This window comes from Ictalurus punctatus, chromosome 25 (genome assembly GCF_001660625.3).
Source record: "Ictalurus punctatus breed USDA103 chromosome 25, Coco_2.0, whole genome shotgun sequence".
NCBI classification, from domain to species: Eukaryota; Metazoa; Chordata; class Actinopteri; order Siluriformes; family Ictaluridae; genus Ictalurus; species Ictalurus punctatus.
In genome coordinates this window covers 7059965-7084838 of record NC_030440.2, presented here as the reverse complement: position 1 = coordinate 7084838, position 24874 = coordinate 7059965, and the positions used below count along the sequence as shown (strand labels likewise).

At 41.9% G+C, this 24874-nt stretch overlaps 1 protein-coding gene across 1 annotated transcript in view; it reads left to right on the top strand.

The window, feature by feature from the left end:
* Nucleotides 1-13298, top strand: part of brf1b (BRF1 RNA polymerase III transcription initiation factor subunit b) — a 69674-nt gene extending 56376 nt beyond the window's left edge. The window contains exons 17-19 of the mRNA XM_053675674.1: nucleotides 8853-8904; nucleotides 10514-10688; nucleotides 12115-13298. Of these exons, the coding sequence (XP_053531649.1) occupies nucleotides 8853-8904; nucleotides 10514-10688; nucleotides 12115-12152 (265 nt within the window). The 3' untranslated portion in view covers nucleotides 12153-13298. The remainder of the gene's footprint in view (nucleotides 1-8852; nucleotides 8905-10513; nucleotides 10689-12114) is intronic.
* The last annotated feature ends 11576 nt before the right edge of the window (nucleotides 13299-24874 follow it).

Genomic DNA, 24874 nt, shown 5'->3' with positions numbered 1-24874 from the left:
AACGTATATATAAGCAACTTCACAAGCCCCTAAATGAATTAGCAGTGACTAAGTGAATTACATTGAAACAATAAATTCCGGCTAATGAGGACCATAAAGATTTATTTCAGTAACGCTAACTGGGATCCCCAAGCTTTCATTTATAATCATTTTTTTTTTTTTTTTTTTTTGCTTCCACTTATGTGATTCAATTTCAAGCACGTATTCCTCCTCTGCACAGCAGAAATTAAATGGCTCGGTTCAACAGCAGGTTAGGCGCATGGTGAACAGTTAGCACTGTAGCACCGACAGGCCGTCTTGTAAACCCTTTGAGCTTTCTCGCCTTGCTTTTCCATCTGCTCTTTAGGTGCTGAGGGAGGTTGAGTCAGTCACATTTCACATTGCTCAAGCTGTCTCAGCAGGAGCCCTCTCCCACTCGCTTCTCCACTAAGCCAGACTAGACCTTGTCTGTTAATGGAGGCTTATGTCTCCTGGTGGCATCAAGAATGTGTACGCTCGCTGACATGTGCGGAGGTGGCAAGAAAGATCCTCTGAACTCTCCCACTCTTTGGGTTTCGTTGTCGTTCTGACCGGATGCAACAAAGTGCATCATGATGACAGCGAGAGCTGTTACCAAGCTGCACAGCCACACACGAAGAGAAAATTGGTACTTCCTTTACAGCCACCCTGCACCATGTCAGATTCTTTGTGTGATCAGTTTAGGGCATATTTACTCCCCCACACTGTTTTGTTCACTAGAAGGCAGGGGGGTTTAAACAACCTCCACAGTACATGCTTGTGAATATACAGTCTGTGTGTCAGTGAGTGATTGAGGAGCAGTGGTTCTCAGTCTTTTTTGGCAGGGGAAGCCATTTTCAGGGTCCAGATTTCTAACGATCCAACTTTTACCATGCTTCAAAGAGGAAAAGATAGTACATGGGTTCATTTTTTACACATTGAAGAAACGCCTCTATGAATCACTGTGTGAGATTAGGCGGTCTACACTCACAACGCCTTCTTAGAAGGTTTGGTTTGTGTCACACTGCAGCTTATCGAAGTCTGGGTAATGAAAGTGTGCATCTTGGCTGTTATATACAACCTAGATCGGTACTTTGATTTGATTCAAGTGCAAATCGTGCCAACGGTTAACATTGTCAGTTTAGTCAAGTGTAAAGCACTACACCAGATGCAGTCTGCACGCTTGAAGTGCACATGATGTGGTGCGTTCATTCATCTCACGCCAACAGAGTGGCGCAAACAGAGCTCAAGCAAAAATAATACACTTTGGTCAGCACATGTCAAATTTACATGTCAAATATCACTTTGATTCATCTGGGAGCATGTCGGATGCTGTGCCAGCCGACAATGGAAGGAAATTGGATAAATAGATTAGGTTAATGAAATGTGCCCTGTGATGGCTGTGGTGCCAGGGTATATATCCCCACCTTGTGCCCAGTGTTCCTGGGCTAGGCTCCGGATTTCCTACGTTCATAACCAGGATGCAGAAGTTACCGAAGATGAATGAAATAACGAAATGTTGGTAAGATTTAGAATTCAGAGTCGTAGTTATTATTTTGAAATATTCCATAAGTATATATCTTGCTCTGAACCATGTCTTACTTCATAATGTCCATGCCTGTACGGTGAGGTTGGCACCATAGGGTCACAGTTTGCCCATTTCACACAGAAGGCATCCTTTAAGAAAATTGAGTTTGCAGAGGTATGAACCAAGCACAGTCATAACAGTGGAGGACAACCCCCTGTACTTCCTTCCTGCTGAACCACTGGAGAGGAAGATAGCAGGAGGATAATCACTTCTTCCCTCTCTGCCCTGGATCCCGCCCGCCAAGCATCCTCCTTCAGCCTCCAGGCCCTGGGGGGGGGTTTCCTCAGTGGTCTGCAGGACGTGTGATAAGCTGTCTTTACACCAGGAGGTGTGGAACTCACCCAACTCTTAATGTATGCGTCCTTCCAGTATCTTTTTTCATCTCACAGGAACTGAGGGTGCGAGCTGAATGTTTAATGACTTCATGCTATGTAAGCGAGCTTTCTTTGGTCCGCTTAGGTGCTTTAAGCTCCCATCTCCTTCTCTATGTGTGTGTGGTGTGAGCGTGATCAGTGATCTACGTCTGAAGACTGTCTCATCCAGTCCTACTATTTCCACAGTGCAAAGTACAGTACCTTTTGACTTACTCACGATTGACCTTTATTATGTTTTAGTCAAGCCAGACGACTCTTGCTGTGGGAAAGGTATGATGACTGCGTTCGCTTGCTATATCTCATATATCACACGGGTGTGTCCTGAGCAGGGTCTCATGGGAATTCCATTATATCCTGCTCTGCTTATCTGAAAGAGCCTTCCTGTAGCATGCAAAAAAAATGGCGTTACTGGTCTCTGCTGGGTTCTCCTGAAATGCTCAGTCAGATATGTTTGATGTGTTATTATTATTATTCTGTATTCACACCAGCAGCGACGTGACAATACGGCCAGAAAGCATTCGTTGTAATAAGATTTGGAGAGCTCTAGCCACAGGAGGCCAAGCGTTTATCACGATGCGAAGTTGAAGAAAAGACATTTACCTCCATGCATGTGAGAAGGGGAATGATGTGACCAGTGATGGGAGTGAGAAAGGATGATATGACACCCCACCAACTCCAACCTTCAAACCTATTTTCTGAACTTCTGCATATTTTAGTACCGTATATTTGTTCCTACTTTCGGCTGATGGGATTCTCGAAGCTGCTAGAGGGTTTGAAGTGCTAGATACGCTGTTGATATTCGGTGTTGTCTTTTGGTATGTTGAACACTTCAAGCCTGTCCAGTAAACAGCAGAAATTGTGAAGAACTTTGTTTTCAGCTCAACACTGGTAGTGATGCACTGCATGAAAACAGTATATAAGTATACACACGTATTCACCCATTAGTATAATTCTAATATATGTTAGCGTGAATACATTAGAATTGTAATCTAAATGAGCGAGATATCCCATTTGTGCAGGGAGACGTCTGAATTGTGGTCAAACTGGGTGTTTAGCATACATTTTGTTCTAGCTATGGTGTTTATGCGGCTTCATGGCACTAGCTTGTTGCTAGCAGGGAAACCATAGCAACCAGCAGCTAACAAAAGATAGAAACACATACTACGGATCAAGCTAGAGCAATAGCACATGTGATTTAATATATTCTTATCAGTTGGGGTTCCAGCCTAGTCATTTATTTGATTGAAGCCTCATGTTTCAGAATGGTCCGCTACTATCGCTTAAACACTGTCCCCCTTAAGGAAATAAGATCTGCTATTTTAGGTTCTCCTTCAGTCTGCATTTAGTATTTCGTATTCTGTATTCATGCAGTCTCAACTGACATGCAATATTGGATCAACAGAATTATTACTTCCCCTTGTCAGAGTTCATTGACATGCCTTATTGACTGGCTGGCAGAATGGGCCCTGCAGGAGTACAGAGCTCATTCACAAAAACCGTTGCAGCTGTGTCAAGCTTTCTCAGCTCACAGCGAGAGCCACTTAAAAGTGTTTGTCTACCTACAAAGCCCACAAGTTTAGAAGAGTTTGATCTTGAATCTTTAACTTCCCTCTACAACGACCATGAACTTCTATATTACTATAGAGTTGCCTGAGTGACTGAAATATTAATGTCCGCTTTGGGGTTAATGTGACACAAGACTATCGTTACATGTTATTTCATTTATACTGAACTTCAATTAAACTTTCTTTGCTGCATGGAGAAAATATGGAGGCGCCTACTCATTTGTAAGTCTATATTCTGTAAGATGGTTGTACACAGAGCTAATAAATGATTGCTTAGTGTGTTTAGTTCTTTGTCATTTTGCTTTCTCTCGCTGTGTCTCACCGTATCTGGCGCCGTATGGAACATTATTGATGATATGGCAACATGGGGATTGATTGTAAAGTGGATAAATATATCTTGCGTGATTTCCATTCCATTAACCAGCTCATTTGCCATCTGTCTTGGGGTGGGAGCAGGCAGGCAGCCTGGCATCAGGTTGGTCCACCCCCACTTCCTCCCCCCTCCCCCCACCAGGGCGGCCCAGCAAGCAAGCAAGCATTCAGCACTGTCTGTGGCTATCCCGATGCAACACAGACAAAGTCAGTGACCCGACACATAAGATATTCTCTTTGTGAATAGTATAGGCTCTCAATCTGGTCACTGTAATTTGTCATTGGTGAAGTTGTTTTTATTTTTACTCACATTTTATGTTTTATCAGTTGCATGTGATGTCTTATGCTGCATAATGTTTTTAGTGTGGGGCTTTCCTGGCATTACATTGGATAACATGTGAGTGTTTAGCAGACCCATGTGGAATTCTCACCGACTTTGTTGAGCAAAGATAATCCATTAGATCTTCGTGGTCTTTTATGTGAAAAGTGGATTGAACCCTCTCCCTATAGTGGAGACCGTCTTTGAACTGAAATCGATGTCGACCTGCTAATTATCTAATGAATATAATACTTTATAAAAGCGCAGTGCGAGACTTAGAAGTTGAATTAAACAAGGTTTTCCTTTAGCGTGACCTTTGCATGCTTCACAAGAACAATCTGACAAACTCTGATTTGCTAAGGTGTCCTTCACACTCCACTGTCATTCACACCTAGCTCAAATGTTGTTAATGCATCCACACTGACAAAAAAAAAAAAAACACACACATAGCAGACCGCCGCATGGGAGCTGGCAAAGGGTGCTATATGGGATGTCACTCCTAGTTGGCTCTGTTTTGTGTGAGCTGCCAGCCCACAGGGATTGTGGGAGCTCACGTGCGGATGTGCTCAGCCCTAGCCAAACCCTGCCGGCACAAGACAATAAAAAACCACAACAATAGAAAGCGTGTACGGTGAAGGGTCAGAGTTCAGTAGTCACATTTAGAGCCTCACCTCAAGATGCCACCTAAACACAACTCTTTTATTTCTCAAGAATTATGGTGGCTTTGTGCTCCCCGAACAAACATATTGCTTCTGTGGCCTCGCTCCATTAAGCACATAAAAGAACATTTGCTGGATACTGGGTGGTTGCTGTGTTTTTTTGTTTGTTTGTTTGTTTGTTTTACTGAGCTCACCAGCCATGTCTATTCCTCAATTTAATTCTTAAAATAATTCTGGCTATTTTACATCATGTTATCAAGTCTCCGTCCTTGGAAATGGTAGGTCCTTTGTGACTTGCGGCGCCTCCATAGAGGCGCTAGTGGCTTTGCCGTATAAGGTAATCGCCGCTTGAGGCAGGTCATAATTGGCAATGAGAATACCTTTAGTTAACTCCAACGCTTTACTTTTATATAGAGCGTAGCATTATAACGATCCTGCTATTATCAGCAGACATACATCGGCCAAATCCCTGTTTGTCAATCCCAGTGCTCGCAAGCCAACTCCTGACGGCTCATAGGGAAGACCCCTACTTGACAGGATGATAGGTTTAAGGTATAAACTAGAGGTTTAAGGTACATTCACTGGTGTTGCGTGTTTTATACGTTTTCTTAAGAGGAATGTAATTCTAAAGGAACACCACTAAAGTATATAACGAGACCTTAAGGACCACTATTGTATCCGTTGAACTGATTTTCACTTCAGATAATTTTCCTTGTTTGTACCTTTTGAAACAAAAGGACTTTTTTTTTTTATGGCAGTGCGCTTCTTTAAAAGCGACGTTCTGGTCGAATGAAAGATTAACACACTACACAGATGTCATTGTATATGAAGTTATTCTCGGTAACCACAGATGTGTTTGGAGAATTTAATTTTAAAATGAGGTAAATTACAGTAATCAGAGTTTGAGTGCATTGGCAGATGCTCGCACTGGTTTTCAAGCTTTTTCAGATCCCATTATGAATCTGTGGATTGTTGTCGATTCTTCCTTCACTGCCTTGCTCTATGGAATGGAAGGTCACTAGAAAAATGATTAAAAGCAATCTCTTAGCCTTTCCACTCCGTTGTAATGCCCAGCGCATTTGAGTGATACTCCCATTTACTTCTTCATGGGCTATCTCACAAGCCCAGTGCTAAGAGACTGTATACACTTCTGACTCCCTCTGAGCAGAAGCAGTCGATAGCTATTCTCCACATTCTGCCCAGAGGCCAACTGCCTGCTGTCGCTCGCTCACGCTGGTAATTGTGTTAGTCGCAGCCCGCTATAGGATCCAGATCCTCAGTCTGAGAGTTTTGCGGTATTGTGTTGGGTAACCTTAAAGCCACCGTTACTGTAGGGATCAGTGCCAGAGTTCCACACACCAGTAGCACTTCACAGAGTAGCCTTGGCCAAAGCAGGCCAGACTTAGCTTGCCTTGTATCTGGCAGATGGCTGGTGCGAGCTGCCTCGCTTAATGAATCACAAGGAAATGGAAGGCCCTCTGCTCGGCAAGCAGCAAGCCCTCAGTCTACATCTCGTCATCCTCCTCCTCTCCTTAAGCTGATTAATTACTGGCACTTTCGTTTATCAGCCAGGAAAGCACTCTCGCAAGTCTTCTGGGAGAGCTCAGCAGGGAGGCCCAGTCACCGCCCAGGCTTACGCTGTTGTTGGGATGTGAGTAAATGAAGAGAGATGGATATGGCATGTGGCCATTTTTTATTTTGACACTCCAAATCAGGAAAATTGTTGGTATACTGCTAATGTTTGGGCTTTGCGTTATCCCGTTACACAGGATGCTGGCTATAACAAATCCTGCATACAATGCTTTTAATGGGCTAGCATATCTCCTGTGGTTTTTCTATAATTACGCCATTCGCTATGAGTCTGCAGGTGACTGACTCATAAATGACTGCATTGTGTACGGTGTTGTTCATTTGCCAGACAAATATTGTCCTGAAATCTCTCAATATTTCTCAGTCCATACAGGATTTTGCAGTTTATTTTTTGTGGAAAACTACTCGAATCCATTCACACACCAACGGTAACAGAGTCGCCATGCAAGGCGCTAACGTGCCATCGGGAGTAACTTGGGGTTCAGTGTCTTTCCGGAGGACACTTCGGCATGTGGAGTCACGTGGACCAAGAATCGAACCGCTAACCCTATGGTTAGTGGACAACCCGCTCTACCACCTGAGCCACAGCCGCCCGTGTACAGTACTTTTAACTGTACTCATGTTAGACGCACGTGAATCAAAGAGGGTTTAGGCTGAACGTGCGTTGTGATGACATCACATGACGCATCTTGGCAGAGAAATCTTCGGAAAATCTGTGGTAATGTTGAAAAATTGCAAGCTCGACCAAATATTCTGGAGTTTCCTTGAGTTTGCGTTCATTTCTGCACTCGCAAAATCCTGGACGGACTGATTTATTTCTTCACCAGGACGTGGTGGAGGCATTAGGTTTTGGTTGTCTGTCCATCCATCTGTCCATCTATCCGCGAGCTCAAGAACGAGTGCTTGAGTGTTTGTATGATATATATGAAATTACCATTGTAACCAGCAGATGGTTACTGGTAACCAAACTGGTTAGCATTTGGAATTGACCCAAACAGGGTCGAAGACACGGCAAGGTCAGATGACTGAAATATGTCTTTTTTTTCAATAGCTTCCTTCCTGTTTGAAGTATATTTTTAGGATATTTCATGAATACAAATTAGTAATCTGAAGGACGAGACTTGATGGCGGCAGAGGCATCCCTTTCCCCTTCATTGTTGATTTTAGGCTTATCCTCCGTCTCCTGCTACAAGCTAATGTTTTTAATCAGTTGTATTAAAATGTATCAGTGTGTCATCGGATAACTAGTAACCAACATGCCGTCCTTTTCCCAGTAATGCATCAGGCATCATTCTGCTTGCATCATAATTTCCCAGAAACTGGTACGAGGTCAAAGTGCAGCTGATTGCCCCATCGCAGGAGTTCAGTTCTCACTTCCATTCACATTTGACCCCTTCGTAGTTAATGACTGTTTCATTTCCACTGGTTTTGTTTCATGTGTGAAAGGGACATGTGTGTAGATGACGGTGGTGTGTATTCCTTAATTATGCGTGACATTTAAACATATATTAAATTGGTCCAGGGGCACGTTACACTTCTCTTTCATTTAAATGTAAATTTTCTGAAGTTGACAGTACGATTCTTTCCACCACTGCTGCTTTAAATTCGATTTTCAGACTTGCACTACCGACTACTATTGTTTTGCTCTACAAATCTAGTCTACTTCTATTTAGGCTTCATGTATTTGGACGGTTCCAAATGAGACGTAAATTGTACGTTCTCTTCTGGAGCCTCTCAAGATCTCTCCGCTCTGCACACACACAGGAGCAGCACAGGCACACATCAAGGTCATTTTCTCCAGATTGTTCCGTCATTTCCTGCTTCTCTTCTCCCTCAAGGCTAATTAACTTTTCAGAACAGTCTCTTTAATATTAGCCTTAAATAGAGCAGGATGTTTGATGTCGAAATCCGATTCCTGGCAGATGTAAGCTAAGTATTTCATCAGTGCTGGGGGTGTCTTTTCACCCAGTGGTGCAGCTCTTGGGCTTAACAAAGTGCCAGGCTTGAATAATCTGCAGTGCAGGAGGAGGCGAGGGATGAGACGGAATGCTTAACTTAGTTTTGAAGAGGAGTGCACTCCCGGTGATGAGAAACTGAATCCACCGCTGCTCTGGTTATTTCATGCATTCAGTCCGAAGTGGGACGGAATCTGGAAGTTTCTACCGGGGTGATCTGTTTCCATGGGATGTTTCGCAGTTATTATCTCTTTGCAAAACGTGTGTGCAGCTGTGTGATTGTGATCTGAAATATGTACTTCTACCTGTGACAGAGTGGATGGAACAGGTGGAGCAGAGTGGTTTTAAACTGAAACAAATTTAACCCTGTAGATGTGAATCTCACTCTGTAAGAACGTGTTAACGATACGTTTTTATCTTTGCACTTTTTCAGGCTCCGCCCCCTTATATCGTCAAATCCCAAGAAGAAAAGAGCAGCGACACAGGTGAGGACCTATTCAGACTGCTAGAACGGACGTGAGGTTTAATCAGTTTCACTATACAATACAAAGCAAATACTAAATTGTCAATTCGTTTATAAGGACATGTCCTATATTCTGTTATAGAGGTAGTTTATTTTTATTTTAGCAGCTAATCACGGAATTAAAATGATAACCGACACCTATAGCCCCAGAGTCCTGTGCAACATCGCTCTCAGTAATCATGTGGCACTTTCTTTGGAATTCATATTTATTCCGAAGCCAGGATCTACTGTCGTGGTTTGATTGATTGATTGAACGATTTGCTGTTTTGACACTTTTAGTGCATCTGAGCACACTCGGTTTAGGATCTGCTTAACCTGTATTTAAGTCTGACGCTGTGCTGTGAGAGAGATAGAATGAGAGGGAGAAATGGGGGAGAGGTTTGTGCAGGCATAGAGAAAGAGCACACACACACACACACACACACACACACACATACACATACACAGAATGCTGGCGGGGGTCAACTGGGCCGTCGCTAGGCAACCTCCTGGTCCTGTCCTGGTTGCTGTGGAGTGGCTGCTCTGATTGGCGGAAGAGAGACAGCAAAATGAATTGGTGTTACATAACTGCATGTGTTCCTGTGAGGGAATTGGAAAGGAGTCACCATCAACAAACAATCATGAGCATTTATCTGACTGCTCTCTCCTTCACAAGATAAGGTCTAGGGGGAAAATGTAAATGCATTGTGACTCACAATGAGAAGCTCTCAAAGATATTTATTACTGTGTTTCTTGAAGTTGTCATGTCAACTTTGTCACAGCGATATATGCCTGTACACAATGGGAGAAAATGTCAGCAGGGCCATGCTGCAACATATAAGAGTACATATAGTGCAGAGTTTACACTTTCACATTTGTTTCATTTTAGTGTCTAAATTATTTAGCTAGATTATTTGCCATGCACATTGTTTTTATGTTCGATTTAACGAGGCCCAGAGATTCCATAGCTGCCAAGCTTCTCTGTTTGATTGATCCAAGTTAGGGTTAACGCAGTCGGGGTCGGACCCGTTGCAGAGCGACATGCTCTCTTTGAGGCCAGCGGCGGGGCCGCTTCTGAAGCAGAACCCTGCTGTCGCTACCAATCCTATAGAGAGACTGCCTAGAGACAACCCTCATATCATATATGCCAGCTATAATTAGCTTATACTTCCATACTCATCTTTACTTTTCTACAGCATTGTTCATTAATTAGGTCTCTCGCATCCCCAGGCAGTGATTCCTCTCTCACAAATACTTTTTTTTTTTTCTTTCTATAACTTTCTCTCTGTTTTTTTTTCCCCCCTACCCTGTCTCTGTATTTTTCCCTACTGCTCCTTATGGATATTGAAGTAGTCGATAATGAATACATATATACCACATAATTGGCAGCGATCCAGTTTCCCCTCATTCGTTTCTTTTCTACACAATTGCTGACTTGCTCGCCGTCATTGATTTTAGTGAATGTTTTCTCAGAGCGCCGAATAAAATTGGCCTCAGCCCATCATTGATTAATGCAAGGTTTGTTGAAGGTCAATACAAGCATGTCAAAAAATCAACATACTGTAAGTTATTCTCTTTCCTGTAATTTTTAGATTGTACCCAATGCTGCGATGCTGCCTCCAGTGACCCCTGAGACTCCCCCTGCCCCTACTTCTCCTCTAGTCATAGAGAGTGGCCCGGTGACGTATGAGGAGCCCACTGAGGAAGAGGAGGACGAAGAGGTGGAAGAGCCCTGTGTCAGTGCTATGAAGCTTATGGGAGGGAACGGTAAGTATAAGCAACACGGGTTCAGCAGTGATGAAGTTACAGTTAATGATCAAAATGGCTGTTAGTTCAATTTCCAGATTGAATGAAATATTTAAGGTAGTTTCTACCTATATAAGTCAGTGTTGGTGGATTGTTTAAATAGATTTAAATGATAGAAATACATTTAAAACAAACAACTGACTGTATGTGTAATCAGTAGATTATGTGAGCATTTATGAAGATCTTCACCATTTATGATAGCAGGCAGCGTCGTCTTTATTTCACTTGCCCCACATTGTCTTTAATGCATAGATCCCAGGGCTGTAGTCAAGACCACCTTTGTTGAATCCAAGACAAATTGATAGACAAAACCAAGGTCAAAGGGTCAAGAAGTCTAAATAAAAACCAAGATCAAGGCAAGATTAAGGACTCCCTTGGTTGGTTTCCGTCGTAATTTCTCTAACAGAGACATCTGACAGTCAGCTATACGCCTGCAAACTCACTTTGGCCAGTGGATTTAAATAGACAAAAGCACATCACCAGTTCTTGAATAGGGAGCATCTAGAGCACTGTTATTAATCTGTAAATCTGAAAAGAAAACAAGAGAACATTCGATGCCATTTACAGTATGTAAACCCTTTTCTAATTTGGGTAACACAATCTGAGGAAAATGCTCATTTGAGTTCAATTCACTTTATTGACACGTGGGAAATTATATTTGCAACTCAGTACGAAAGCAACACATAATAAAACAACACACAATTTATAAAAGCCAAAGAACAATAAATACATTATTTTAAAGTGAAATTGTTGTTTTTTGTGCAAATGAAGCATATTTATTGCACATACTAAAAAAATGTATTATATGTTTATAATTAATGCTATCTGCCACCTTCCACATACAATTTCCACAGTTGCTAGTGTCACTGTGATTGGCAGCAGAGACAGAGCATGCCATCCATCTCACCCAGAAAGCACTGGCCATTTTTAAATCTTATATTATAAACCTTTTTTAAAAAAAATTAATTCCAATATCTCAAATTCGCGCACGGTGGCTTAGTGGTTAGCACGTGCGCCTCACACCTTCAGGGTCGGGGGTTCGATTCCCACCGTGACCCTGTGTGTGCGGAGTTTGCATGTTCTCCCCGTGCTGCGGGGGTTTCCTCCGGGTACTCCGGTTTCCTCCCCCAGTCCAAAGACATGCATGATAGGCTGATTGGCGTGTCTAAAGTTTCCGTAATGGGTGTGTGAGTGTGTATGTGATTGTGCCCTGTGATGGATTGGCACCCTGTCCAGGGTGTACCCCGCCTCGTGCCCGATGCTCCCTGGGATAGGCTCCAGGTTTCCCCGTGACCCTGAAAAGCAAAAAACAGTATAGAAGATGGATGGATGGATGGATGGATGGAATATCTCAAATTCAATTCTGGAGTTTTGCTTATTTTTCCAGAATATGGCTGTGAAGCCGAAGAGGAGGAAGTTTTTTAGCGCGCAGTGTTTGTCATCCCACAAGCAAGCCATGATTTCATCAGCCTCTGAACGATGTCTTCTTCCCGTGTAGAGACAGCAGGGAGAGAAAAGCAGGACTTGGGCATGTGTGCTATTGTCATTACCATGAAGGAACATTCATGCGTCATTGAACTTGTTCAACTCTTGCACCATCTGAGACAGTAGGTCTGAGGGTGTGTGTGTGTGTGCGTGTGTGTGACGTGGGAAGCACATGACTGAAGATTTTGTGTACTTGGACTATTAGACACATGCTAATCCAGCAGATGTGCTTGACTGAAATTACTTATGGGGAAACTGATTAACAAACCATACACATGCTAAGAGGAAACCCAATGAACTGGTGAGCATCTAGTTATGTCAGTGATGCAGCTTTAAAATCCGCCAGTGTAGCATTTAGGAATTAAACCCACTCAGGTGATGTTTGTATGACCAGTTACGGATTTTATTACCATCCTCATTTTATTCACATTTCTGAATAATATAATAGTTGTTTCTGATGTGTCTAGTTTGACAGCAGTCATTTTTAAAAATGCTCGAAAGTGGATGGATTTATTTTTGTGTTGTTTTAGCTGGCCCTCATGTTAGCATGTGAGTGCACATACAGCATGTATAAATATGTATAAATGTACATAGTGTCTATTGATGTAACGTCACTTGCTTCATTTCAACGAAAATGTAATGTTTCCTTTTTAATTCTTCATGACATACATTGATGTAACGTATTATACATCACTGCGTTTGTTTCTGTGATATTCTGCTGTTTTGTTTTTTACTGTTAGCTTTGAAACCCTTTAGATCACTATTAAATTTCATAAGAAAAACCTCACAGGGCTCAGTGATGAACAGCTGGTAGCCCGAACACATTCCTAGGTGTAATTAAATTTACAATTTCCATGTGGAAAAAAAAAAAAAACACTGTGTATTCACCCACTTGTTAAGATTTTATTATTCATGTATAAAAGAAAAAACAAACCTATAATGGGATATTTGTTACAGTAACAAGTTCAGTTCCTCATTATTATGTTTGATATTTGATGATGTGGCGGCTATTTTCTTTTCTCTTCCAAATCCTTTTGTTTGTCTTAAGCATTTCAGACATGTCATATAAAGATTCTTTTTGTTCTACATGAGCCATAGTCCGTTTTATGACGGCTGCCTTTTAATGCTGGTCTCGCATTTCTCGGTTCTTCATCTGGAAGACACGCAACCACCGACAAATCTGTCGGTGTGTAACGTGAGATCACCCACAGACCCTCAGGTGTGCACGTGCATGAGTGTGTGCGTTTGTGAAAGGGCAGCAGATGGCGAGCACTCTGTTCTCCTTGTGATATCACCGTCAGCTCGCATCACTTGCTTCATGAGTCACATTCGCAGTCCCTTAGACTTCCATACATCATTCCCGTTTTATTATCAGGGTGTACACCTGGGGGCCCGAAACAAAGAGCTCATCTCGTGAAAATACACCTGGTAAGTGTTGCAAAACACGTTGATTTCTCTTTTAATCGCTAGGTTCAAATAAGGTAAAAGTATTCTTATATTGCATATACAGAATACTGAAAGTTTGTGTTCTTTGTGTTTTGTCCAGGTGTCGTCTATCTCTCTGGTGCTGGAGTATGTAGCATTAGGATGGTGCAAACCCTTTTATTCCCTCATAGTGCAGGTGCTCATGGAGTAGGTGCAGTCAATCCGCCTGTCTCCAAGCATGAGACCGCTGGGTAATATGACACTCTAATGGTTTGGCGCTGCAGCACTGCTGCCTGCCAATCATGTCTGATTTTATTTGTTAGCAGATGCTGACTCTTTCACACTTCAACTGTATCAGGTTTTTCAAAGACTGGGTTAAACAACACAGCACGTTCTGCTCCGCTTCCCCTCCCTCTGACTGACTGAAGACCAGGCTCCGGTTTCGACCCATAATTCCCATGCAACACTCTAAGCAAGGTCATCTCAGTCACTTCACTAACTTTAAGTCTTGGATCAGGGGATTCTTCCTAAATAATAGACCTAATTGATTTACTCGGTGGTGTCGTTTCAATGTCAGAATGTAGTCGAGTATATGAGCAAGTTAGCTTTTCATATTATACATAAAGTATATTTTTTTCACAAGGAAAAATCGTATCTTTTGTTTTGGAAATGTTTATAACAACAAAAGGCCATTTGGATTATACCAATAGCATCAGCGTGAGCAAATCTCTCCACATATCAGACCTCATCGTTTTTTTTAGCGAAGTTGTGTGTAAATATTTGCCGAACTGAACTAAACATTTCTGCCAGATTCGCAAAAGTTTCGGAAACGCTGATTGTGTGTGTATGTCGATTACCCGTAAAGTGCAAAGCGTGTTCCCCGACACAGCTCATTTGAATTTAATGACGCTCACAGAAGCGCACTGAAGGCTGGAAATATGAAAGAAAAGGCAGAAATGTAGAAGTACCAGTTATTTCAATTCTATGCTAAAAATATTTAGCAGTGTGGCAGCACCTGAAAAGGTCAAACTCTAGAGACAAATTAGAGAAAAGATGATTTAGGTGTGAATTAAGGAAGGTGTAAAAAAAAAAGGTTTGACATGAAAATGGAGAGGAAAAAAAGATCTACACTGTACCCAGGTGATCATATGAATGTCACACAGGGAAACCGTATTTTACGATCTGAAGTCGATCAGTTACATTAAGTAGTCTTCTTATGCTTAAATTTACACGCTCGGGAGCAAGAGTAGGATATGAACGTTCTTCCGAAAAGAAGGGATTTTCATGAAAACCAAATTTCTTGTGTAAGTGCTCCTACTAGATAAATGAGGCCATTGTCTCTATCATTACCTATTCATGCATTATGAGTGTCATACAGCAGAGGAAGGATTCTCTTTTGAGTCTGGTTCCTCTGAAGTTTTCCTCCTCATGTCATCTCAGGGAGGTTGTCCTTGTCACTGTCACCTTTAGCTTGCTGATCAGGGAGGTACAGTCTCCTCTGAAACTATTAGAACGGCAAGGCCAAATTCAAATGTTTGTGCTATTCACCGAAGACATTTGGGTTTGAGATCAAAAGAGGGATATGAGAGGAGAGTTTAGGATTTCAGCTGTTATTTCCTGGTATTTACAGCTAGATTTGTTAAACAACATGAAACAGAGAACCTTTTGTATCAGACCACCCAATTTTGAGGTGAGCAAAAGTATAGTCTTGAAGTAAATGAAAGGAAATAACATTTAAGGACATTTAAACATTTAAAAATTCACTTTTAAATGGTGTTTGAATGTAAATGGGTGTCGACAGAGTGTGTACACAACCATCCTAGAATGGTAAAAATCCACCCACTCCTTTTTTTTATATTCCCAATGAATCATAAACAGGGTCTCAAAATGAGCCGTTTTCATTTTCGCCCTAACGTGACGTCATGTTGGATTAAGCCCCGCCCAGTGACTCTGCCCTATTTGCATAGCTCCTTCCCTGAGTGAGCTGCACACAGTCCACAGTGTTCCCCCACCATGAGCCGCTACATTGATAAGAAGAATGTCTCAGCTTCGTAAGTTGTTTGTTCTGTTGTTGGCTGTAAGAAGGAAATGTCCCCCCCTCCCCCCCTCACCAAAAATTAAATTATTTTACACCATACTATTTTTGTGAATGAGGGTCAGTACAAGGTAGGATTTGCTAAAAACTTGATTCTCAAGCATGGACCAGCAACAACTGTTCATGATCTAGCTTCATATCCAGAAGAAGTAAGTATCGCACTTTATATTTTGTGAATGTCGCCTTTCCGAATGAGCTTGTTAGCAAATAAGCAAATTTAGCCGCTAAAGCGGCTAAAATTACCATTGTGTCTGATTGTATTCATGGAGAGCAGAGCTATGTCCTCATTTTTATTTGTATTTTTTATTTGGCAGTGTGTTTTGGATCCTTGATGCATGATGAAGTTCCTCCTGATTAATTTGGATGCAGTTCTCTGTAAATTGGCAGACAAAATGTTCCTGTGAACTGCTGAATTAATTCTGCTGCTGCTGCGATTATGAGTTCCATCACCATTAAAGATTAGTGAACCTGTACCAGAAGCAGCGGTGCAAGCCCAAGCCATGACACTACCTCCACCATGTTTCACAGATGAGCTTGTATGTTTTGGATCATGAGCAGATCCTTTCTTTCTCCACACTTTGGACTTTCCATCACTTTGGTAGAGGTTAATCTTGGTTACAGAACTTTTGTGGCTCGTCTCTGTATTTCTTTGCGAATTCCAGTCTGGCTTTCTGATTCGTACTGCTGATGAATGGTTTGCATCTTGTGGTATTACCTCTATATTTCTGCTCTCAGCCTTCTTCGAACGGTGGATTGTGATACCTTCACCCCTGCCCTGTGGAGGTTGTTGGTGATGTAACTGACTGTTGTTTGGGGGGTTTTCTTCACAGCTCTCACAGTGTTTCTGTCATCAGCTGTTGTTGTTTTCCTTGGCCAACCCATTCGGTGTCTATTGCTCAGTACACCAGTGGTTTCTTTCTTTATCAGGACATTCCAAATTGTTGTATTGGTTATGCCTAATGTTTGTGCAATGCCTCTGATTGATTTTCACTCTTTTCTCAGTTTCAAAATGGCTTGCTTTTCTCCCTTAGACAGCTCTCTGTTCTTCATGTTGGCTTATCCTTTTCAACAACAAATGCAGTCTTTTCAGGTGAAACTGAAGGCTTAAACCAAGAGTAGATGTTCAGAGCTATTTATTGATTAAACAATCAATCTAACAGGACACACCTGGGTAACAAGAAACATGTGTCAGTTACATGTTCCAATATTTTTGCTTGTCTACAAATCGGGTGGTCTGATACAAAATGTCATGTGTTCCATGTCGTTTAATTAACACATCTACATATAAATACCTGGAAACAAAAACTCTCTAAACTCTAAACTCTCTTCTCATATTCATCTTTTGATCTCATCTCATGATTCATCTCTCTTCTCTATTCATCTCAAATCCAAACCTATGAAGAAGAGAGGTCATCATTACATTATAGACCACATCCAGACCAGATCCTCCATCAAAATTTTGCCCTATGACACTGGATGGGATAATGAGGCTATGAAACAAAGACAAATCAAGCTTGGAAAAAAGCAGCACAGATTATTGCTTTGTTAATTTGCAAATCCACAGCACAGTGCACTGCCACAACAGATAAAAGTATGAGTTACACATCCACAAGAGACAAACTACAAGCGACACGGGCGACTTGTCACTTGCTAGTGTGTGCGCAGGGTTATTGTGAGGTCAGCTCCAACTTCTTTCTCACTTGGCCACATTGCATAAAGGCATCTGCCAAATGAATAAATGTAATCTGCTCTGATTCTACACACATACATAGCCGCACACATGGAAGATTTATCGGTGACTAGCTTTGTGACAAGCATTTGGCTACTTTGCGGCAATTTTTTTTTTGTAACGCTTCTCAATACCAGCACACACTGAAACTTCAGTTGTTGCTCTCTCTTTCTTTTACACAACTGTCTTGTGCTTGCAGCGCTGTCACTGTCAACTTCTTTAACAGCGACATGCTTGGATTGTATTCTTCCTCACGTCATCACTTTGGATAAAAGCACCTGCCAAATGAATGCATGTAAATATAACATATTAAACCTCACAGCTGCTGTGATTCCACACACATGCACAGTCCTTCACGCAGAGATGCATAGCTTTGTGACAATATTTCGTAGCATTTCCGAATACCAGCACCTATCCCAACCTGTGAATTCAGTTACAGCTCACTCTCTTCTTCACACGACTGTGTGTTTTTTTTCACTTGTGTTCGTTAAATTGGTGGAAATTATATCTCGCAGCACTGTCACTGTCCACTCTTTTAACAGCGACATGCTTGGATGGTATTCTTCTTCATTTGGTCACTTTGGATAAAAGCATCTGCCAAATGAATAAATGTAAACATAAACACACTAAACCTCACGGCTGCTTTGATTCCACACGCGCTCACATGGAGAGTTTGTTGGACTCTTCACTGTCTGTTCAGCGTATAGAGTTTTCTCTAGAGCTCTCTAGGGATTAGGCGGTTTCTTGCTGTGTGTTCAATGCTACCTCAACAGTAAGATCTGTTTGGATGCAGAACATACACACCACCTAATGCACACAATGTCTGTGGACATGTAACTCACAGGTGAGAAGAAGGGATGTGCATAACGAAAGGCAAAGCGTAGCGGATTCATTAAGAGATGAGCATCGGGAGGGTTGTGAAGCAGCTCGCTGGGGCTCCATCTGAATGATCTATTGGAATGCCGACAGAGCCTCTGAGAAGGGAAGACTCTCACTACCCACAACCCCCTCTGTCCCTGAGCCATCTGCTGCTGCGCCGTTCCCTCTGCCACCTCTCTCCTGTCTCCAATACGAGCGCTCTTGTGACAGGCGGTACCCGCATGCAATGGAAAGCTGGCATGTGCACGTACGCTGATCTGACATTCTTTCCACTCCAGAGTTTTTTTGCGAGGTGTTTGAAGGGGCTTCTATGTATAAATATGGAGGCAGTGTATATTTATAGGGATTGTAAATTGAACTCATTTTCTACATGATTGTATAGCCTGGCACTGATGATGATGATGCTGTTTAAATGTCTATTTTTATCCTAGCTCATGATGTTCCATGGTATTTAAATCTCCCTCTCTCTCTCTCTCTCTCTCTCTCTCTCTCTCTCTCTCTCTCTCTCTCTCTGTAATGTGGGCATGGCCTATAAGAATGTTCCAATCTTGAGTAATTATCCAGCTATAATTCCATGAGAAATGACCCACTTTCTTAACCTAGCTGTCTGTGGCCTACAGGCAGTGCCATCATGCCCATCATAAACACCCACACCTGAAAGATTACTACACATGTTCCCTTCTTCAGCCCTCTCAGATGTTCTCCTCAAACAGAGAGCAGCATGTATACACTGTATTTGTGATGGACGCAACCAAACACATGCTTATGTTCTTCCGATTGTAAATTGCCATAGATCTTGTGAAGATCTACGTTAGATCTTGTGCGCAAAAAAAGAAAACAGTCGAAACAGCTGTTATCCAGCTGTTATAACCAGGAAATGTTTTTAAATCGGTCACACCCAGCTTGAGCTTCTTTTTTTGTGTGCGTTGTAGGTGTGTTATTGTTTCATTCGGTTGGAGTTGAGATAAACCCTGATATCAGTGTTTGTGGAAAACGATAACTCTCACCTACGTAGGCGTTCTCCATGCAAGAATGAGCGAGAGCGTATGTTTTAATACATTACTAGTTTGCTTTATGGAACAGTCTCAACATGTACAACACTGCACCAGCTGTTCTTCTTGCATATGTCAATCTGCAGAGAATATGACTCAGAGAGCAAGAGAAAGACAGAGGGTAATGTAGAAGAGACGGGAGTGAGATGCTGCAGACAGATTTATTCAGACCACACAAAATGCAAGTGTTGATGCTGTGATAAATGGCCACCTAAAATCTCGTCGACAGATCAACCCGGTATGGAGCTGCATGAAGTCTTCTTTGTCTGGAGCCATTTTACAGCAACAGTGCAGTACAAAAACTGGTACATCCAGCACTATAAAGGGTTCCATGATTGATCCTTTTACTATGTTTGTTTGTTTTCTTTTGTTTAGTTTTTCTAAACCAAATTCCAGGAAGTTGGAAAGTGGGTGTATACTGGATCAAGGTCACTATCAAACACATAATTAAAGAGGAGTACAAGTTATTGGGAAAGAATTATGTGTTGCTGCCTCAGAAAACCCTTCACACTGAGGATTTTTTTGTAATGTGTAATGTTTTGAAAACATTATTTTGCAATATCTGAAACAGAAGTAAAGCTACAGTATTCATTGCCTACAGCTATGGTGTTATCTTTGCAGAAAGCTTAGGCATTTACATCCAGATCGTGCATTTTTCCAGAGCACCTTACATTTATCTAATTTATACAGCTGAGCAGTTGAGGGTTAAGGGCCTTGCTCAAGGGCTCAAGGCCTTGTTGATGAGAGAGGTCAATGGCGCATGGCCTGCCTGGTTCAAGCTGACAGAAAGGCTACAGTAACTCAGATAACCACTCTGTACAATTGTGGTGAGCAGAAAAACATCTCAGAATATACAAGACATTGAACCTTGAGGCAGATGGGCTACAACAGCAGAAGATCACAATGGGTTCCACTTCTGTCAGCCAAGAACAGAAAGCCAACCAACACTGCACATTTGAAGAATTGAAAAATGTTGCCTGGAAAGCAGAAAGCCAACAGAAACAGAAAGCCAACCAACACTGCACATTTGAAGAATTGAAAAATGTTGCCTGGTCTCATGAATCTTGATTTCTGCTGAGGCACACATAATTCGGCACCAACAGCATGAATCCATGGACCCGACCTGCCTTGTGTCAACAGTCCAGGCTGGTGGAGGTGGTGTAATGTTGTGGGGAATGTTTTCTTGGCACACTTTGGGCCCATTACTACCAATCAATCATCTCTTGAATGCCACATCCTATTTGAGTATTGTTGCTGACCATGTGCATCCCTTCATGGCCACAATTGACCCATCTCCTAATGGCTACTTCCAGCAGGATAATGCACCATGTCACAAAGCAAATGTTTCAAACTGGTTTCATGAACATGACAGTGAGTTCAGTGTTCTTCAGTGGCCTTCCCAGTCACCAGATATGAATCCAATAGAACAACTTTGGGATGTGGTAGAACCGGAGAGTCACAGCATGAAAGTGCAGCTAAAAATCTGCAGGAATTGTGTGACGCAATCATGACAACATGGACCACAATCTCAAAATAATGTTTCCAACATCTTATGGAATCCATGTCATGAAGAATTGAGGTTCTTTTGAGAGCAAAGGGAGGCCCTGCCCTGTATTAGTATCGTGTTCCTAATGTGTTTGGCGAGTGTATATTTGTTTTCATAAATCAGAGGTGTCAAAGTATGTTGTAGGCAGAAATCCCTGAAAGTCCCTAAAAAAGGAACACTGTTGTACAGTTCTACATACTATCTTAAAGGATAGACAATTTTAACAATTCCATTACCATAACATACTGTTATGTACAATTATTTACTCGGAGTCTCGGGTGACGCTGTAGCTGAATTCTAGAAAATATTGGCACCCTTGGTAAATGTGAGCAAAGAAGGCTGGGAAAAATTGTCTTTTATTGTTTAACCTTTTGAACTTTTGTTAAAAAAAAAAATTAACAAAAATACTCTGCTCTCATGGATATCAAAACAATTTTAAACACAACACAGGTTTATATAAAAAAAATATCTTTGTTAAATATGTGTGCCACAATTATTGGCACCCTTTTAGTCAATACTTTGTGCTTCCTCCCTTTGCCAAGACAGCAGCTCTGAGTCTTCTCCAGTAATGCCTGATGAGGTTGGAGAATACATGGCAAGGAATCTGAGACCGTTCATCCATACAGAATCTCTCCAGATCCTTCAAATTTCGAGATCCATGCTGGTGGACTCTCCTATTCAGTTCACCCCACAGGTTTTCTATGGGTTTCAAGTCAGGGGACTGGGATGACCATGGCATTGATTTTGTGGTCAGAAAACCATTTTTGTGTTGACTTTGATGTATGTTTTGGATCATTGTCCTGCTAGAAGATCCAACTATGGGCCACTTTAAGCTTTCTGGCAGAGGCAGTCAGGTTTTTATTTAATATCTGTTGATATTTTATAGAGTCCATGATGCCATGTATCCTAAAAAAATGACCAATCAGAGCAGAGTATGCTCTCTGAAAGGAGGAGTTTAGAATGAATTCTTTAGAACGGATCATTGAATGAGTCGTTTTTGACACTGGGGAAAAAAGGTAACGCTGCGATTTAAATTATGAGCACATTAAAGTGTTTTTTGATCTTGGATGCATGTAAATCTATTGTATGAGACCTTTAAAACAAACTTTGGCACGTTTCAAAACCATAATGGGTGCGCTTTAAGGGTTACTCTAAAAATTCACTACATATAGACTATTGCATAAGTCAAGTGTGATAGGCTCTCGATTTGTTTTTATTTGAGGCTATGTCCTTCCCTACCAAAATCTGTGGTCAGGAGCCATTGATAGGGATATGCGTTATTGCATACTGTCCTAGTGTTCTTTAGGGGGTGGGGACCTGGTGGCACTCTGTGAGGAGACAATGCTGGAAGATGCCATATCGAGAGGCACAATCGAACCATCCATGCAACATCCTTTTCTGTGGAAAACATCCATGTGGCACTACTTCCTGTCTGTGTTTACAGTGACAGACACACTTGATTTAACCTCCAATTACATTTTTTTTGTCAGACAGTCAGAGCCAGTTGTGTGTCTCCTATTCAAGTGTGCAGTTCCTTTGACCTTGTCAGACTGAGGTGCTTGGGAAAATAAAATAAATCGTACGGTGTGAAAATATCTCTGAAAAAAATGCTGTAAAGCCAACAGGTCAGAGATAGACAGGTCAGGGTGCATCGAAGCTCATTCTAGTGTTGGCTTAACACTCTCAGCCTCTTGATTGCGTAGGGCCAACATGTGTCTTGCTCAATTTAGGACATGTCAATAAATCAATGGTTAGGAAGGCTAAGGTGTCTGCTGCTGTCTGAGGAGCAGTGGCTGAGGATGTTGGACTGTGTGTGTGTGTGTGTGTGCACTCTGTGTACCATTTGCAGGTCTCTGAGCTCTCTTTGCTAGTCATTTGTTAGTTTTCCTCAGACAGGTAAACATAGGCATTCGAGATGCCTGCTCAAATAGTCAAATAATCATTTTATTGAAGGAAGGTCTGCTGTGTTATGCTGCACATGACATGATCATCGGGATTTCAGGCTGATCTGTCAGTGAGGTTGGAAGAAGACCCTGCCTAGGCACACGCACACGGCCATGCACATGTTCTAGTGCAAGTGCAGATCCGTATACATAGAAGTCTGCAGCATGTTTAAATCTGAATGGGAAAGTGAGATACTTTTGCCTTAAAAGCAAACATTTTCAGCCAGACTCACTAATGAGAAACATTTGATTTTAAAGGCTATGCAAGGCACATAAGCTTCCAGCTAGGTTTGATAAAGCACTGTCTGAAATATTTGGGCTTTAAAAAAAAAAGGATCCAGAATGTTCTGGTGAAGGCTAATTTCCACGAAACTTGTATGATAATTTGAAAACGTGGTCAGCTGAATGAGTTTAATATTTTTATATGCACTGGCAATTGAATGCAATCAAACAGGAACAGACTGTGAAAAAACAAAGACCTTACTCTTTTACACACAGTAATGCAACCACCCACCCATCTACACACACACACAAAAAAAAACACACACACTTACACACACACAAGGGAATCAAATGCTGATAGATGATTATAAGTGTGGGCCATAAGGGTGCCATTTTTACCTGTCAGGGGACCTTTTAGACGTGATTACACATGATTAATACCTTTCTCCATCATAGCTATTCATTACCCTCCTCTCTGTCCCTGAGGAGCTCGATCACACTGGAACAAATCACTCATGGCCTATTTCAATTTTGGTCTCAGCAAAAGGCATCCGTAACAGCCCCCGTATGCTGCGATTTAATGACTTTTATGTCTGTCCGCTCAAATATGTTGTGATGAGTGCAAATAGCCCTTTTGTGACGGTTCATTCTGCCGTGTTTCGCCACGGCTCGGCTTTTTCACGCTCAGATGATGAGCACAGTCTGATAGCCATAAAGCTGAGACAGTGGACTGTGGCAGCAGATGGCCGCTTTGAGCATGTCGGGTTTGTGCATTTCTGTAAGACTGCAATTTAAAGCTGCTCCCAAACACAGAGAGGACAAAACATGTCAATCATAGATTGCATTGATTACACTAGAGTTTGTGTGTGGGACTGGGGAAAGCCTGTCAGAGACTTTTTTCTTTTGTTTTATATCAGACCTTTGGATTTATCCTTCATTTCATTTTAGGATATGGTTATAGTTATAGTGAAGTATGTGAGAAGTACAACATTAAAGAGGCACGCTGTTAAAGGAAAATCCATCCATCCATCCATCCATCCATCCATTTTCTGTACCGCGTATCCTTGGAAGGGTCACGGGGAGCCTGGAGCCTAACTCAGGGCACAAGCTGGGGGACAACCTGGGTGGGGTGCCAACACATCGCAGGGAACAATCGCAACCCCCAACCCTGGAGGTGTGAGGAAAACGTGCTAACCACTGAGCCACCATGCCCCCGTTAAACAAAAATAATCAATGTAATCAGGGTTAGAATTACGGGGGTCTCAGTGATTTGAACAAAAATAGCCTTTTTCATTATTCCCATGACTGTATTTCATATGCTCGTTCTCAATCACTGTTTCAGATGACTGCAACAATATCATTCCAAAAGGAGTTCAGATCCAGTGGCATTTCACTGTGTGCAATCAACTGACATGACTATCACTGATAGAATTCTTAAATCTGTAATCTGGGCTAGAAGCAACCAGGCCCAGCCTCACAACTTTACACTTTTCTGTTTATTGTTGGGGGTTGCGATTCTTCCCTATTGGTGCTGTTGTGCTTGGTTCCACAAAAATTGACAATAACCTTAATAGTTTCAGCAAATAATCTGATGCCAAAAATTGAACTTTATGTTGATTTATAACCAACACCGTCTGGCTGGTGTATTCTTACAATATGGCAGATTACAGTCCAACAGGTGCTCAGAGATAAATCATTAGTCTCTGTGGTAGACCAGGCTCTGTATACTAGAGAAAAAAAACAAATGAGCTGAACCACCATCACCCAACAG